The sequence below is a fragment of the Protopterus annectens genome, chromosome 10.part0 (genome assembly GCF_019279795.1).
Source record: "Protopterus annectens isolate FY-2018-M chromosome 10.part0, PAN1.0, whole genome shotgun sequence".
Taxonomy (NCBI): domain Eukaryota; kingdom Metazoa; phylum Chordata; order Ceratodontiformes; family Protopteridae; genus Protopterus; species Protopterus annectens.
Window position 1 is genome coordinate 482,403,012 of NC_056744.1, and position 18,844 is coordinate 482,421,855.

Genomic DNA, 18,844 nt, shown 5'->3' on the forward strand with positions numbered 1-18,844 from the left:
AGATTAGACATTACTGTCACATTCTGGGTTAAGCAGTCACCAAAATGCCTTGATTCAAAGCAATAAAAAAAGTCTTACTTTTTATTGAGTTCTTCTATTTCTTTTGCTGTTGCCTTCTCTCCATCCAGGGTGTTCCTCAATAGATTATATGCTTCAGTGGATGTTTCATTTGCATGCTTAGCATCTTTCTCTATATCATTTGCTTCCTGCGTGTGTCTGGTGAAAAAAAAAATAATCAGGGAGAATGATGATCAGAATGGTGATTTCTGATGCAAGGTAAAGACAAACAAAGTTAATATACGACAATGCTACACTTATAACACTTCCTCACAAGCCCAATACAGATTCAAAGTTGCAAAGAAATCCATGTTTCTCACTCCTCATTTTCTTTTAACTTTATTTACTTTCTTTAATACATATAGTGGGCAAGCATGTATTTTATTGATTAAGTCCAAACGGATAAAATGGAATTTGCCCTCACCATTCCATTTTCCTCTCTTCTGAGACTAGTGCAGTCATTATTTTAGATTTACAATGGCAGTTTTAACATCAACACAATTAAAACAGAAGTTTTAAAATAACCTGGATGTCCAAGACACTGTTGCCTTTTCTTACATTTTGTTTCTACAGAAAAAGTTCATGGCCAATGTTTTTATGTCATTTTGGATTACTTTCTTTCTTCTGCAGACAGCACAATTTGACAACCAAGGAATGGCAGTGTACTGGTGTTATTTAACATTTTTATAAGTACTCGTAAAATTCATGAATACTGCCTTAAAACACTGGGGGAAAATGTTCATTCTAATGTGAATTGTCTCTAGGCTGGCTTGGTTCATGGCACCAAGTTTTTTGCAGAACGTTAGTTAATTTTCTATGCAAGTGAGGTTTGTGAGATATTGTGTTCTCTGCAGTTTAATGTGAACTCTGATTTTCAATTTTTCTGCAATTCCTAGTAAAGAAAATGCTTCTGCTTTTTGTCAATGGGGCATTTCTGGCTTTAAAATTATTTTTGTATTGTAGCTTGAATATACCATACACAAATAGTTTTCTGGAGCACCGTTATGGTGATTCGTTCTTGCCACATTAATGGTAAGAATGACTTCAGGAAGGAACAAAGTTCTTCTTTTTTTTTTTTTTACTCTTCATAATACATAGAATTGCTTACATTTTACATATTTTTCTAACCACAGGATGGACTTTAGAAAAGTATGTATAAAAATAAAAATTCATTCTGTTAGTGTGCTCTCCCAAACGGATAAAATAATTACTCTCAAAAAGTGTGAGCAAGGCAATAGTAGCAACCAACTCACTCCAGGAAAATCTGATCCAGCAGTTTGGTATGTGTTTACAGCTACAATTCAAATGTATGCATGTTGTTTTATTGACTTGTTAACCATGTAAAAAACATTAAACAGAATCATCTCCAGGTATGAAGCAGGTTACTGGTCTGAATAAGTGGTTTGCTCACAAATGAACAGCATGCAAATGGAAAATGAAGGGTCAAACTTAAAAAAAATATAGACAAAGCTTATTATACTGCTTAGGCTTAGATGAGGCTACAGCTGGATTATGGTAACTATTATGATTAGGGTCAGGCCTCATTTATACCCATAAAGACAGCTCTTGGGGTTAAGATTACATCTGAGGTATAAACAATATATCTGAAGTAGATTTAGGACCTAATACTAAACTTTTAGTGTTACTGTTAGAATTACAGTATAATCTGATTACAATTCCAGCCACTAGAAGTAAACTACAGTTGCAATTAGGAACAAACCACTAACACAGACGTTACAATAGTTTCTTGGTTGCAAACTTCACCACTGGGATATCCTGCTGTTCGGGTAGCTCATGACTTGCAAGTGTTCCAAAGCTCTTGCCTTCCCTAAAGCTTTGACTGAGGTCTCCCTTCCGGAGTAATGACATCAGTAGTATAAAGGATTCATCAGCCAATTCCACAGTTGGCTTTCTCTTGTCCAGAAGAGACTAGGTAGTGGGTCCCTCAGTCCAAGAGTAAAGTGGAACAGAAGGTCAAGTTACACTCCATGCTTTCCAAATCCAGGCTCAGGGAGGAGGGCTCACAAAAGCAGGGAAAAATGCATGGTCAGAAAAAGGGGAGTGGTGAAAGCACAGGGTGCCACCAACCCAAGAAATGGCAGGAGAAATAAGGGGATGGCAGAAGGAAGCGACCTTGGACTGCAACAGTAAAACTACTCAAACATATACATTTATGTCAAGTTTCCAACACAACTGTGCTATGTTCATCACAGCATTCTCTGCTGCAGTCTTCACTATTGGGAGATTCCCACAGTATTTAGGAGCAGGAGGGTGGATGGACTATAAGATCAGTCCACACAGGACAGCAAAGGTAAATCCTGCTCTTGACCTGGATGCAGCTCCTAAGGTATAATGCAACAAAAAGGTGTGTAGAGAGGACCAAGTGGCTTCTTTTAGGTTCACTTGAGTGGGAATTTCTTTAAGGGATGCTGTGCAGTGAATGCAGCTCTAGTGGAGTGTGCACTAATGTGGTCTGGTACTTTACTTGTTTGCCATTATACCGATAACAAAAGACAATGCAGTTTTCCCAGCATCTTGGAAGGAGTTTCCATGTTTACTGATGTGCCCTCCTTTCCTTTTGCAAAACAGGTTAACAGCTGTTAAGTTGTCTTGAATTCTTTTTCTCTAAGCAAGTCAAAAGTACACATCAAGGGAATGCAAGGTCCTCTGCTGAGTTCTGCAGCAGGCTGTGAATTGTTAATAATTATCCCTTACTGTGAAACATAGAAACTTTCTATTCTTGTCTTCTAAGATGGCTGCACACTGATCAACAGTTTCATTTAAACTCTCCCAGAGTTAAAAAAAGAAACTAAGAAATAAGAGCCAGTGATACTGTCAGATTGAGTAAAATGCAGTTACTGGCTAGTAATTACATTAACTGGATACCAGAAAAGAAAAAAATTTGAGAAACTGAAAGAAAATTAACCAGAAAAAGTGAGGAGAAAATACTGCGTGGGAAGAATCCTGCAACTGTTCAGCAATGAGCAGTTCAAGCTTCAGCTTTGGCTTCCAGTAATTTAGAGGAGGAAAAAAAAACAATAAATCAAATATATTCACAGATGATTAAAATAAATTAAACCTTGAAGGAGTATATCAACTAAAATAACAAAAGGCTGGGAAAATAGAACTTTTAACTAGCTATTCTGATGAACTGATAAAACTGCAAAAAAATCAGAGCTTGAAGTGATGAAAAGGCTGGCTGAGTAACTTCTCAAGAAGAACTGCTTCAAAAAATGGTAGTGTTAAAAGACAGAGTGCACAGAGAAAAAAATAAACTTTCTGCTGTACCACAGAAACTGGAATGAATAGACTACTAATTTTATGAAAGCACATATAAGCAACTGGACTGGTAAGCCACAGCAAGATTTGTTAACTGAAAGGAGACATGAGTGTATGCTCCAAACCTGGCCATGAGAGAAAAGACAAGACTTACATTAGTAAAATATGTAATCATGCCAGCAGAAGGGGAAAATTAATAAAAACTGGAGACAGGACAGTGTTTGTGGAAATTGACTGTTAAATGAACACCAGGCAGAAGAGAAGCAAATTTATCCCAGCAACCCCATGGAGTGTCGAGAGGCAGGTGTGAGACTCCAGCTGCTGTACCAGTCTCTCTTCAGAATATTTTTTCTTGGAGGATCAAAGATTTTTGAATGCAGAACAGGCTAACGATGAAATAAAAAAGTTTATGGAACAACAAAGTGAGCTGGTAAATAGAAGGGGACTCTGCTTGTCATTCTTCTGCAAATAAAGCTCATCTAGAAACTGTCAGTGAAATATTTTCCTTTTTCCAAAGGAAATGCTTGTGACAGAAAAAAGCACAGGAGTTGACTAGATTCAGGAGTACCTTGGACTTGAACCACAGTCTGGTGTTGGGAGAAGGAGATAAACAGGAAGAAGACCAGCAAGACTGCAATTAATGAATGAATGGGAGACTATAAAGCATTAATAACATTTGCGAAATATGGCTTTGCAATAAAAAATGGCTGAGGAAGACTTGATTTTTTTCTAACTTATTAAACATGTGGATGGACCATAAAGCATATAACCCACTTTATGTCATGAAAAAGTTTAGAGGGAAACTAAAAGGGGAGAAAAATTAACTTACTTAGAACAATTATTGCTGTTATTAGTATTTGCATAAAACATTTCATGACATAAACTGCATCTTATACATAGCAACACAACTTTGTGTAATGTGTAGTCAGGGGTATCTCAAATGTAGGGGAAGTCCCTTCAGCGACTGTTTTGTGTTACAGATAAGCCTTTTAAGATGTAAGAAATAGGCTTTACAATATAACAAGTGGTGGACAAAAGCCAAGTTTACTGTTAATATGCTGTGATCTTTGTCTGCTGGGGTGGGGGTAGGGTGCAAAAGTGCATGGATTACATTATATGCAGAATTAAGATATGTTCCTTAGTCTTACAAAGGTGAATGTCTAGATTAATGCCTTTGTCATAAACTATAAACAATTGTTTTTGTAAGCAAGTAGATTTGAAAAATAGGGCAAAATGTCAAGTTTCATACATCTGTAAATATATTTTTTCCTTCAGCAAATGTTCAGTGGTAGTTAAGTATGCAGCTGAAGGCAGCTATACATTCTGTTCCAAGTGAAATTTACAAAGATTCATGGCAGACTAATTTTACTTGGAGAACAGCGGTCTGCAAGTGAAAGCAATTAATCTTGGGAATTCTGACCATTCTTTGTTGTGGGAAATGCAAAATTTAAAAGGTACAATGGCAAGGGTCCAGTGAAAAATAAAGTCTGAAATAATGGGAAGTGAATACTTTAAAGAATTTAATAGAACACTGTACAATTTAAAGACAGCCAGTGCACTTTTTCTAAGTGCTAAAAGTTAATGTTTTCTGAATGCATACAAGCTGTTTTTCACATCTGGGAGTAGAACAGAGCTAGGAAAAGGATAGACAGCAATCAGTTAAGCGGAAACACAGGCTCTAGCATTGCCGCCTGTGGGTGCAGCTGTTGATTTGGGGCAATTGTGCCTATCCGGAGGGCTAAACTCCATTTTTTTGAAGATCTACATAGTTTTGTGTGTTTGTTCTAAGTTAATAAGGGATGAGGGTGTTGTGAAAATGCACTTTTTTTGTTCGAGGGATTTCATTAAAACAAAAAGTCCTAAAAATGTGACACAAGTCCAAACAGAGATGATAAGAAACAACTGTATAAAAAATCAGCCTAACAAACATAAGTGTGTGCATGTAACACAGACAGTGGAAATATAGATTTTAAAAATGATATGCATAACAGGTGGAAAGAACGGCTTTTTCTCAAACTGGCTATACTATCTGTGTTATTTTGGAACATAAAATGGCTTTAGAGGTATAGAAAAAAGGAAAGAGTATTGAATTACATTACAAACCCCGAGTGCAAATAACAATGTTGCTGGATACATAACTGGAAAGAAATAATCATGTCAATTTCACAAAGAAAGGCTTTCATGATGGATATTCAGCAGAATATCAGGACAAATGAAAAGAAGAGTAATTACATTAAGAAACAGACAGGCTCCAACAAGGACAGAAGATGAAAACAAAAGAACAGTTGTGTACACTTGCCATAAATGTAGATGTTCGAGTGTATTCACTGCTGCAGTCATCACATTTGGGTTATCCCTGCCAGGGTAGACCTCGGCCAGCCCGAATACCAGAGACTTAGTATTTCTGCGTTGGTTGCTGTCACTTGAGGACTGACGTCAGGTCGTCAGTAGTATAAAGTAAGGCAGCCGATGCCATTACATCAGTTTTTCTTGCCCTAACCTGTCAGGAGCCCCCAAAGTAGGAGGCCAGGTTCTGGTGGAAGAAACCCACCAGTGGAAAATAAATACCAATATGTCCCTTGTAAGGAAAGGAGAACAACAAGGAAGAATGGTAATAAAAGGAGAAAGGAGAACAACAAGGAAGAATGGTAATAAAAGGAGAAAGAATAAAGGGGGATGGAGGGAGGGAAACCAGGACTGCAACAGTGAATACACCCGAACATCTACATTTATGGTAAGTGTACACAACTGTACTATGTTCTTTGTGTTTCACTGCTGCAGTAATCACATTTGGGTAGATTCCCAAAGCTGAGGAAATGGGTAGAGGCAAGTCAAGGAAACTAGGGGCTGGCTAGGATGCCCTGCAAGACTGCAGAGGCAAACCCTGCCCTGGATTTGGAGAAGAGAAGCAGGTGGTAATGCTTGCTTAAAGTGTGAACAGATGTCCAGGTGGCAGCCTTCAGGATGTCCCTGGTGGGGACTCCTCTGAGGAAAGCTGCAGAGGTGGAGGCCACTCTGGTGGTGTGAGTCATGACTCCCTTGGGGGGAGGCTTTCCATGCTGTTTGTAGCAGAAATGGATGCAGTGTGCAATCTACTTGGAAATGGTTTGCTTGGAGATGGCTTTGCCTTCCGCCCCTGTAGCAAAGCTAACCAGCAACTGATCAGACTTTCTGAAGGATTTAGTCTTGTCCAGACAAATCTGAGCTGTCTGTGCACATCTAGAGAGTGAAGAATCCTTTCCCCCTTGTTCTGGGAATTAGGAAACAAGGTGAGCAAATGAATATGGATTGGTTGAAAGCCACACTGGACACCACGTTGGGCATGACGGATGGGTTAGTTCTGAGGGATACCCTGTCTGCATGGAAGATGATGAAGGGTTCCGCAGCCATGAGTACTTGCAGCTCAGAGACTCTTCTGGCTGAAGTGATGGCCAGAAGGAATGCTGTCTTTCAGGAGAGAAATTTTAGCTCTGCAGAAGAAGCTGGTTCGAAAGGGGGCAGGGTGAGCTTTTCCAAGACAAAGTTAAGGTCCCAAGCAGGTGTTGGTGCCCTTCTGGGGGGCCTCAAGTTACTAGCCCCTCTGAGTAACTGTTTGATCAAAGGGTGTGAAAAAAGGGGCTGTTCAGGGGGAAAATGAGCAGAAATAGCAGAGGCATGAATTTTTATACAGGAGAAAGAGAGACCACTGTGTAGTAGATCAGCTAAGTAATCCATGATGGAAGGGATGGAGGGCTGTGCCATACTGGTTCCCTTAACCTGGATCCAGGTGCAGAACCTTTTCCATTTATCTGCATAAGACTTTCTGGTGCTAGGACGTCTGGCCTCCTGGATAACATCCAGAAAGTACAGTTGTGTACACTTACCATAAATGTAGATGTTCAAGTGTATTCACTGTTGCAGTAATTGGGTAAATCTGCTGGCAGGTTGCCCTCAGTCAGCCTGATTAACAAAGTCTTGGGTCCTGCGTCGGTTGCTGTCCCTTCTTCCATGACATCAGGTCGTCAGGGGTATAAAACATGAAGCCGACGCCATTACATCAATTTTTCTTGCCCCAGATGTCAGGTGCTCCCCCCAAATAGGGAGCAAAATATATATATACATATATATATATATATATATATATACATATATATATATATATATATATACATATATATATATATACATATATATATATATATATATATATATATATATATATATATATATATATATATATATATATATATATATATATATATATATATATATATATATATATATATATATATATATATATATATATATATATATATATATATATATATATATATATATATATATATATATATATATATATATATATATATATATATATAAATATATAAGTTTACAACACAAAAAATATACCTCCAAACAAAAGCAAATACACCCAAAAAGGCTTTTAAGCATAGTAAAAGAAAGGAGAGGTATAGTAAGAGAAAAACTGGGGGCTGGAGGGTGGGTAACCAGGACTGCAATAGTGAATACACTTGAACATCTACATTTATGGCAAGTGTACACAATTGTACTATGTTCTTCGTGTTTCACTGTTGCAGTCATTACATTTGGGTAGAATCCCAAAGCTATAGTTGGGAGGATGGATTTATACAGCATTAGGAGCAGCTATAAGGCCCTGCAGGACAGCAGTGGCAAAGCCAGCTCTGGATTTAGAGAAGAGAGATAAATGGTAATGTTTGGTGAATGCTAATGAATAGATGAAAACTTGATAAAAGAAATACCGGCTTGCTGGAATTCGGCAATGAAGGTTCCACAGATCCTCTGATGTTCACCACTTAATATTTATTCCACAACAACACTGCACACAGGTCTACATGAAACGAAACAACATTAAACCTTAAAACGAAAAGTTTAGCGCTTTCATCTGCTTAGAGCAGACTTCCTCAGAACAGTTCTTATTTACACATCCTCAGTATTTAAACATCTTTTGGCGCCAAAACCAGTTGTGAAATCTTTGAATTTAAAGGCATATACATAATTAAATTGCACTCTCTCCATATTAAAATTTAAAATGTTTGGTGAATGTATGAACTGAGCTCCAGGTAGCAGCTTCTAGAATGTCTCTGGTAGGAACCCCTCTGAGAAAGGCTGCAGAAGTAGATGCAGCCCTGGTGGAATGAGACCTAATCTCCTTGGGGATAGGTTTGCCATGGTGCATGTAGCAGAAACAAATGCAATGGCTTATCCATTTAGAAATAGTCTGCTTTGAAATAACTTTTCCCTCTGCCCCTGCAGGAAATGCCACCAATAGTTGCTCAGATTTTCTTAAGAGATTTTGTCCTGTTTAAGTAGAATCTAAATTGTCTGTGTACATCCAATGAATGCAGAATCCGCTCACCCTTGTTCTGTGGATTGGGAAAGAAAGTTGGCAGATGACTGGTCTGATTAAGAGCCACACTGGATACCACCTTAGGCATGAAAGATGGATTGGTCCTGAGAGACGCCCTGTCCAGATAAAAAATAATGAAAGGCTCCACTGCCACAAGAGCCTGTAATTCTGAAATCCTTCTAGCTGAAGTGACTGCTAAAAGGAAAGCTGTTTTCCATGAGAGAAATTTTAGGTCTGCAGCAGCAGCTGGCTCAAAAGGAGGGAGAGTAAGTTTTTCCAAAACAAAATTGAGGTCCCATGTAGGAGTTGGTGCTCTCCTGGGAGGTCTTACATTTTTGGCCCCTCTGAGATACTGTTTTAGCAGAGGATGAGAGAAGAGGGGAGGTTCCGTGTTGTAATGAGCTGAAATGGCAAAGGCATGGACTTTTATGGAAGAAAAAGATAGGCCCTTGTGAAGCATCTCAGTTAAGTATTGTAGAATCCGAAGAATATTGGGCATTGCTGTGCTTATTCCTTGTGATTGGTTCCAGACACAGAATCTTTTCCATTTGTCAGCATAAGATTTTCTAGTACTAGGCCTTCTAGCCTCCAAAATGACATCCAGCACTGGTTTGCTGAGGGATGCCAAGGGTGAAATTAGTTGATTAGCCACGCTGCAAGATTCAAGGTTTGGAGGTGAGTGTGCAGAATTTGGTAGTTCTGCTGAGAGTAGGTAAAGTGTCTGAGGCAGGTGCCATGGAGGAAGGTGTGACACATTGCGCAGGAGTGGGTACCAGTGTTGGCGAGGCCAGTCTGCAGCAATCAGAATCATTTTTGGTTTGTCCTGTTTGACTTAGTAGAACTTTGGAGAGCAGAGGCAGAGGGGGAAAAACATAGATTTTTCCAGCTGGATGATAGAGCATCCACTTTCCAAGCTTTTTTGTGATGAATTCTTGTGCAGAATTTGTCCAACTGATAGTTCTGGGGTGAGGCAAAAAGATCTATGTCTGGGTTCCCCCATTTGCGTGTCAACAAGTTGAATACTTGTGGTTTCAATTTCCATTTGTGTGGGTCCATAAGATTTCTGCTTAGTTCGTCTGCCAGAGTATTTAGCTTTCCTGGCAGGAATTGAGCTTGTAGTTGTATCTGACAGGTCAAGGCCGTGTTCCACAATGCCATGGCTAGTCTGCAAAGGGGGTAGGAATGTGCACCCCCCTGCTTATGTACCACATAACTGTGGTGTTCTCTGTCTTATCATTAGTTGTCCTGGATGACGGTAGTTCTTGAAGGCTGTCAGAGCATTCTGTACAGCTAGCATCTCTTTCTGACTGATATGTAGGTGCATTTGATTTGGGCTCCATTTGCCCTGAATGCACTTCCCTGCCAGATATGCCCCCCCAAGCATAGTCTGATGCATCTGTGTAAGGGTTTGGGCAGCAGGGGGTGCAGTGAATGTCAGTCCCTTGTTTTAGTGGCAGGCCTCTGCCCACCATAGGAACTCTAGTTGCAGGCAAGGTATAATAAGAATCATTGTTTCCAGGCTGTGACAATGATGACTCCATAAACTTTTTAAGTACCACTGAAGTTTCCTCATATGCAGTCTTGCATATGGAATTAGAAAATGCAGGAGGCCATGAACCCCAAGGTCTGCAGAATTTGTCTTGCAGATAGCTGGGTTTTTGTGATCACCTGTTTGAAGTAAGTCATCAATTGAATTTGCTTTTCTGGTGTAAGGTAAGTCATCTGGGCAGTTGTATTCAAGCTTGCACTCAGGAATGTAATTTTTTGAGAAGGTACCAGTTGTGATTTATTTTCGTTTATGGTGTACCTTAGACAAGTTAGAACCCTTTTTACAAACACCAGATGCTTTAGAAGAATGGCCTTGTTTTCTGCCTGAATTAGACAATCGTCCAGGTATGGATATATCTGAATATTTCTTTGCCTGCAAAATGCAATTACTGGTACCAGGCACTTTGTGAAGACCCTGGGCGCAGTAGATAAGCCAAAGGGCAGTGCAGAGAACTGGTAATGCGAGTAGCCTGCTTTGAATTGGAGGTATCTTCTGCAAGATTCCCTGATTGGGATACGCAGGTAAGCCTCTTTTAAGTCTAGAGTTACCAACCAGGCGTCTTTGCCTAGCATAGGTAGTAACTTAAAGAGTCAGCATCTTGAATTTTGCAATGTCCAGAAATGTGTTTAGAGTGGATAAGCCCAGAATTGGATGCCATGACCTGTCTTTTCTGGGTACTAGGAAAAGTCTGGAACAGAAACCTTGTCCTTTTTCCTCTTCTGGTACTGGTTGAATAGCCCCCATGTTCATGAGGGACATAACTTGTTTCTGGGCCTCTTCCCACTGATTTGGGGGCAGATCTGGCCATCCATTTGGGATTGGCAATGTGTGGAAGTGAAATCTGTATCCCTGGGATACTATATTTAAAACCCATTTGTCCTGGGTAATAAGTTGCCAGTTTCATACATGAAATGCTAGTTTTCCCCCCACAGGGGTGGCTAAGAGGTAAGTGCTTGGTGATTATAGAGGGAAGTCACTGAGACTGTTTACCATAGGGAGGTGCCTTGTTGCCTCCAGATTTGGAGGTGGAGGCACCCCATTGTTTTGTTCTAAAAGTTCCTTGTGACTGAAACCTGGAGACTTTGGAATGTCTTGATTTAACATGAGCGGCCCTCGAGGGGGTTGGAAAGGACCAGTTCTTAGTAGGCCAGTGCCTACTAAATCTTGGAGGTTGCACTTGTAAGAAATCTTTCACAGTTTGCATAGATTTAGCTTTATCTTCCATCATTTTTTAACACTTCTTCAGCCTTATTACCAAAGAGACGGTCCTGTTGTAAAGGAGCATTCAACAATTTTGCTTTAACATGGTCAGGCAGAGTTTGCTCTTTGAGCCAAGCATGCCTTCTTAGCACAGATCCAGTTACAGCAGCCCTGCAAGAGGCCTCCAAGGAATCAAAACCACATTGCAAAGTATGTTTTCCAACTTGTTCAGCTGAATGCAATAAATCCTGCAATTCTTTATTTTCCACACAGTCAGAGATTAACATCATTTTCTGCTTAAGTAGTCCCATGATATGCTGCTGATATTTAAGCATATGAAATTGAAAGTTTAAAGCCCTGATTGCCAAGGTTGCAGATGTGTAAACCTTCTTACCCCATCTATCCAGCGCCCTGGAGTTTCTATCAGAAGGGGTAGAATTTTTGGCAGTAGAGGCCTTAATGCCCTTGGGACCCTGAGAAATGGTTTCAGGGTCAGCAATAGGGTTTTTGAAAAGGAATTTGTGGGAGTCAGGAACCCTGTAGTATCTGTCTGGCTTACAAGGAGCCGGAGGCAGAGAATCAGGAGTCATACTAGAGTCTGAAAATACATCATCAACAATGTCTAGAACAGGAGGTATAGCCAAAGGCCTATGCTGAGGAAGTAGAAGAAAATCCCTAAGTCTCTTTTTAGATTCAGAGAAATCCTGACTTTCCCAGTGGAAATGTTCCCTTAAGGCAAGTAAAGTTTCCCCAAAAGAAAATCCTCAGGGGGGAAGAGACAGAAGGGATGGAGCCCTCTGCATCAGAGTCCTCAGTCCTCATAAGTAGGAATAGACAAATCCTGTTCATTAGAAGAGTCAGAAGATTCATAATCAATGTCTTGCCTAGGCCTCTTAGAAGGAGGGGGTTGGCTACCCCTGATCAGAGTAATTAAATCTTCAGCCATTTTGATCATCGTTTTTTTAGACATAGATTTAGATTTTGGCCTTAGTTTTGAAGATGGTGTCGGTCTAATATACAAATCTGTAGGCCTGAAAACACCCTCAGAAGCTGGTGCCTGCACAGTGGCTCCGGACCCATCTAAGGTAGAGACATCTGCAGGTTCCATAATTGAAGCATCTTGCGGCATACTGGACTCCGAATGGGTCTCAGTAGAGGCCTATGAATCTGAAGTAGCGGGTATCAGGGGCTGCGAAAGCACCTCACTGAGTATCGGCAAACCGGCGACTGGCTTAGGAGAAGCGTCGTCATCGGTTTTGGACTTCAACGGTCTGTCTCTTTTTTCTTTGCGTTTTTTTTAGGTTTTCCGGTAGTAGGATTGCTAACTGACGTAATTTCTGGATAGTTAAATGTTGAGCCAAAATATTTAGAAGCAAAAATATACCGACATTTAATAGTGCGTTAATTAAATTTAGCACAAAACCGACAGCAAGGCACGCTGTGGTAAGGGCCTAGGCAAGGAATACAGTACAAATGAAAATCCTTATGAGGTATTTGTTTCCCACAAGTAATGCAATTATTAACTTTTACTGACATCGGTAAGGAGCAAGAAAAAGTTTCCCCAACGGGGTACTTAGCTTTTAGTTGAAGACTTCGGTTCTGAAACTCGAAAACGAAAATTTCAGGAGTAGGCCGACCGGTACTTGTGAACTGCTTCTGCTTTGGGCACAGTGTGGCAAGAAAGACTAATGTAATAGCGTCGGCTGCATGTTTTATACCCCTGACGACCTGACGTCATGGAAGAAGGGACAGCAACCGACGCAGGACCCAAGACTTTGTTAATCAGGCAGACTGAGGGCAACCTGCCAGCAGATTACCCAAATGTAATGACTGCAACAGTGAAACACAAAGAACATCCTGTTTAATGAGGATGGCAGATTGGTTCTTGGTTAGGGAATAAGCCAAGCTGCCAAACTGAGTGTCTGCAATTGGGGATGGATGAATTCCCCTTCCCTCTGGGTCAGGAGGTTTGGAATCTGAGGAAGATGCCATAGAGGCAGTGGGGACAGGCTGCACAGTGAGGGGTACCAGTGTTGTAGGGGCCAGTCTGGAGCTATAAGAATGGTCCTTGGTTTTTCCTCCCTTATTTTGAGCAGTATCCTGGGGATGAGAGGCAGGGGAGGAAAGGCACAGACTGATAGATTGACCCAGGGGAAGGACAGGGCATCCACTTTCCAAGCCATGCAGTGATGCTCCCTGGTGCAGAATTTACTGTACTGATGGTTGGTGTGGGAGGCAAAGAGGCTGATCTTCGGGGTTCCCCATTTCTGAGTTATTAGGGTGAAGGTACTTCTGTTGAGTTGCCACTTGTGTAGGTCCAGAAGGTTTCTGCTTAACTGGTCTGTCAGAGAGTTGAGAGAGCCTGGTAGGAATTGTGCTATCAGGTGTAGTTGCATGGAAGAGGCTGTGAGCCAAAGGGTCATGGCCAGCCTGCATAGAGGGTAGGAGCGAGTCACTCCCTGCTTGTTGATGTACCACATCACAGTGGTGTTGTCTGTTTTTATCAGGAGAACCCCTGGAGAGAGAAGGGGTTTGAAAGCTATCAAGGCGTAATGCACAGCCATCATCTCTTTTTGATTGATGTGTACAGGGATTTGCTGTAGGCTCAATTGGCCCTGTATGCACCTGCCTTCTAGGGGTGCACCCCAAGCATAGACTGATGCATCTGTGGTGAGGGTCTGGGTGGCGGAGTGTGGGGAGAAGGGCAGTCCCCTTGTTGTGGGAGCATGCTGTTGCCCACCAAAGAAATTCCTTTCTGAGGCAAGGAATTATAGGTAGAAGAGTTTCCAGGTCTTGAGAGTGTTGACACCAAAGGCTCTTTAGGTACCATTGAAGTTTCCTCATATGCAGTCTGGCATATGGAATGAGTAGTATGCAAGATGCCATGAACCCCAGAGCTTGCAGGATCTTCCTTGCAGATAGCTGGGGCCTGGTGGCTAGTTGAGAGAAGTAGGCTGTCAGGAAAATTTGTTTCTCTGGTGTAAGGTATGCCATCTGGGATGCACTGTCCAGACTTGCTCCCAGGAGAATTATCCTTTGGGTGGCCACCTGATTGGATTTCCTTTTGTTGATTGTGTACCCTAGGGAGGTTAGCAGGGTCTTTACAAAGGCCAGGTGCTTGAGCAGGTTTTCTTGGCTGTCTGCCTGAATAAGGCAGTCATCTAAGTATGGGTAAATATGAATATTTCTTTGTCTGCAAAATACAATGGCCAGAGTCAGACATTTTGTGAAAACTCTGGGAGCAGTAGCTAAGCCAAAGGGAAGCACAGAGAACTGAAAGTTTTGAGTTCCTGCCCTGAAGAGGTGATATTTCCTGCATGATTCCCTGATAGGAATGTGGAGGTAGGCCTCTTTTAGATTTAGGGTGGTTAGCCAAGCTGCTGGAGGGTGAGCATTTTGAATTTTGGGATCACCAGGAAGGTGTTTAGAATGGATAGATCGAGGATGGGACGCAAGGTGCCCTCTTTTCTAGGCACCAGAAAAAGTCTGGAGTAGAAGCCTTGGCCTATCTCTGTTCTGCAGGAACATGCTCTACTGCCCTTATAGAGAGCAGAGAAAGGATTTGCTTTTGAGCCCTGCTCACTGATTTGGTGGCAGATCTGGGAACCCTTTTGAGGTTGGAAGGGTGTGGAAGAAAAATTGGTATCCCTGAGACTCAATGTTTAGAACCCATTGGTCTTTGGTAATGGTGGCCCAGGTGCTTGAGTGAAAGGAGAGTCTTCCTCCTAGGGGTAAGTGAAGGTGGGCGGGGGGGGGTGGAGGAGGTGAGTCATTCTTACCATAAGGGGATGGCTTAGAACTCCCTGGTTTTGAAGTGGAGGTAGTTCATTGCTTAGATCTCTGCATTCCCCGGAGCTGCTGTCTGGGGGTCTGTTTCCATGGGGCCTAGGGTGAGCCGGTTTACTCGGACCAGGAAAGGACCAGTGCTTGGAGGGACAATGCCTGCTGAACCTACCAAATACAAGATGACTAAGCGCTTTCACCATAAAACATGACTGGCTTCATCATAGTCATTTAACTGAAATAAAACTCACTTTATATAATCTAATGATACTACCAATTAACCAATCTTACATAGATAAGATTACCCTGAACAAACTTAAAGGCATATATCCCCTATCATATGTATGAATCTTAAAAAAGGTTTATTTTAACAACTCACTAAAATGTTATAATCTTTAAAAAATATGTATTGTAATATAAAACATCATTTTAAAAACAAACTTTGGTTAAATTTTAACTTATACACATTTCTTTAAAAAATGTTGAGAATGTCAGGTTTATACATCTAGAATTAATAGTAGTTAAACCACTGCTGCCCTTTGTTTTAAAAAGGGACCTATTTTGATGTAGTCATTTAAACTTGGCTTGCAACAAGCATTTAATCTCCGCTGCCATTTAGTTTCCCTAGCTTCTAGTTCTAATTCATCATCACCTCCCCTAGGATTACTCTGTACTCTGTCTATAACAAACATAAAAATCCCTTAAAATTAGGGCATTCTAGGGTGTGTACATAAAGTGCATTGCTCATTTTTTTGTTTCTAATGTCCCTAAGGTGCTCAGTGATATGATCATGCAGTCTTCTTTTGGTCTTCCCAATGTAAAAACCCAGGCATGATAAACATGTAGCTAAGTACACCACTATAGTGGTGTTACAGTTGCACCTGCCTAGGCACCCTATAGTACATTCAAAACTTCCTATCAAGATGCTACCATCATTTATGTTTTTACAAGTCTTGCAAGCACCACATTTATGCATAAGGGACCTGTGCTTGCCTTGTTTTTTGTCTCCACCTTCTACGATGTTCTTAATATACCGACCTCTACTATACACAACCTTAGGTTTGTGCCCTATCTTTTCTTTCATATCATTGTCAAAATGCGTTTCCCAAATTCTGTTCAAACAGGATACCAGTTTTGGTGTTTCTATATTGTACTGTAATACCAGAACACTGGAATCAGACTTAGCTATATTGGCTCTATTTATATTTAAGCCTGATTTTAGAATGGGCATAAATGTTGTGTTTCTCTTCACCATGACTTCTCTCTTAACTTTCAAAATTAAACTTAGGGGGAACCCTCTGTTCAAAAACATCCCAATTAATACATACATCTCTTTATTAAATATGTCGTCCTCACTAATGAGCAGGGATAGTCTAACCATTTGGACCTTTATTATACCCTTCCTCTGGTGGAAGGGATGGCAACTGTTATAATGTAACAGCATATTAGAATATGTTTCCTTTCTATGAATAGTACTGATTAAGGTACCCCCAGCAATATCCTTTGTCAACCGAATGTCTAAAAAGTCAATCTTATCCCAGTGACATTTATATGTGAACTCAAGGAAGGTGGTTGTGCCACTGAGGCATTTCAATATGTCCTTCATCACATTTTCCTCTCCTCACCATAAAATCAGTAAACCAGCCAGAACATCTCATGTATAATACTAAACTGGCCATACAGGCAGAGGAAAAAAATGTATCTTCGCTCTCATTCAAGAAGAACCAAATTCGCAAAGCTAGGGGCACATTTGGCCCCCATAGACACACCTGCATCTTGATAATAAAATTCACATTCAAAGATCATAAAATTGTTTGTCAAAACCACCTCCATGAGTCCAACCAGTAAATTGACTTTAGATTGATCAATTAATTTACTGCCCATCAAGCTTTCCCGAAAAATTCTAACCCTTCATTATGCGGAATTACTGAGAACAAATTAACCACGTCCATAGTTAGGAAACAAAAATCCAGATTGCCTGTATTTATTTGTCTTAACAATTCTAAACAGTGCCATGAATCTTTGAGAATATGTTGGGCCTCACTAACGACTAAACCCGCCCATTTGTCTATGTATGATGCAATAGGTTCAGTCTTACAACCTCTGGCTGCTACTATGGGTCTAAATGGGGGGGATGTACACACTTTTGTGAATCTTTGGTATTCCAAAGATTACCAGTGTCCTTGGTCTTTCAACAGTTAAAAATTTTTTGTCCCCAATTTCAATTTAATTTTGAAATAAGGCATCAAACAAGAAACTGTCAATCTTAGTGTATGCTCCGTTGACGCGTTTCTTGAAGTCCTACTGTAAGCTGTAATGTCATTCAATATTTCAAACATTTTAGAACTGTAGTCTATATGGGACATAATGACAATCCCTACTGATGTCACAGACCAGGCTGAGGCCATGTGTGCAGGTTACTCGAGTGGAGCCTGACTTGCAGATAATGCAGCAGTCCCATCAAGGTGGGGTCCAAGATTGCCTTGTATGCCAGACAGAGGTCACCTCTGAGGAGTCTGTATGAAAGAGTAGAGGGATAGGGCTTTTAGCCTGTGTATGGTAGATTTTTGAGGCCCTGGATTCTCCTGGTGAGGAACCTCTGTGGTCCCTCCAGCTGCTGCATGTGCTTTGCGAGGTACATGCTGAATGGGGCATTGTACTCAATAATGGGCCTTACAAGGGAAAAATACAGACATGTTATGACCTCCTTGTCCTTGGATGAGATACCCTTACTTATGAGGTGGGCCATGTAGAAATCCTTCCATTCAATGGAAGCAACATAATGGTCAAAAGTCAGGTTGCTATCAATCTGGGTGCCCAAATCCCTCACAACTGACTGCATGCTTAGGACGTTATTAATGTGATAATTTGCGGGGACGTTACTCTCCCCAAAGGGGATGATGATGCATTTTTTTTGTATTCAGCTCGAGGTCATGTTTCTGGAACCAGTTATTTGGGTGAACCCTCTTGGAGGATGTCCACGTCACTAGGGGAATTTATGACAGCATCCAGCTTGCAGTCATCTGCAAACTTGATCAGCCATAGCCCACTGGTTTTAGCCTGCACCTCAGAAAAGTATATCCCAAATAACTGAGGCTGTAAGACTGAACCCTGGGGTACGCCACTCAATACAGGTCTTGGAAGAATATGCCTTTCCACCTTTTAAAGTGGAAGGAATGCATTCATAACATCTGTCCTTGTTCTGCACCCCAAGAAAACTTGGTCCTGGGAGGAGTTTAGATTGGACTTGAGGTAAATGATGTTGAAACCCAATGACTGTAGGACAGAAATGACTTTATGGAGCTGGAGGTGTAGGGAACTGGAGCAGTCTGCCTAGATTAGTAGGTCGTCCATGTATGGGAAAATTTGAATCCTTTGTACCCTGCAATAGGCTATCACAGGAGCCAGACACTTGGTGAATATCCTTGGAGCAGAAGATAGTCCAAAGAACAAGGCAGAGAACTGAAAATGCAAGGAACCCACAGAAAATTGTAAATATTTCCTGTAGTTGGGTCTTATAGGGATATGTAGATATGCATCCTTTATGTCCAATGTGGCCAGAAATGCCTGAGGCATTAGCAATGGGAAGAGGGTCTGTAAAGTAAGCA

General features: G+C 40.9%; 1 protein-coding gene across 1 annotated transcript in view; it reads right to left on the reverse strand.

Annotated features, from left to right (window-relative positions):
* The window catches only part of LAMC1 (laminin subunit gamma 1), a gene marked incomplete in the record, with an annotated part of 2,174,645 nt that overhangs the window by 324,522 nt on the left and 1,831,279 nt on the right, over window positions 1-18,844 (reverse strand). The window contains 1 exon segment of the mRNA XM_044085382.1: window positions 79-216. Within this exon segment, the coding sequence (XP_043941317.1) occupies window positions 79-216 (138 nt within the window).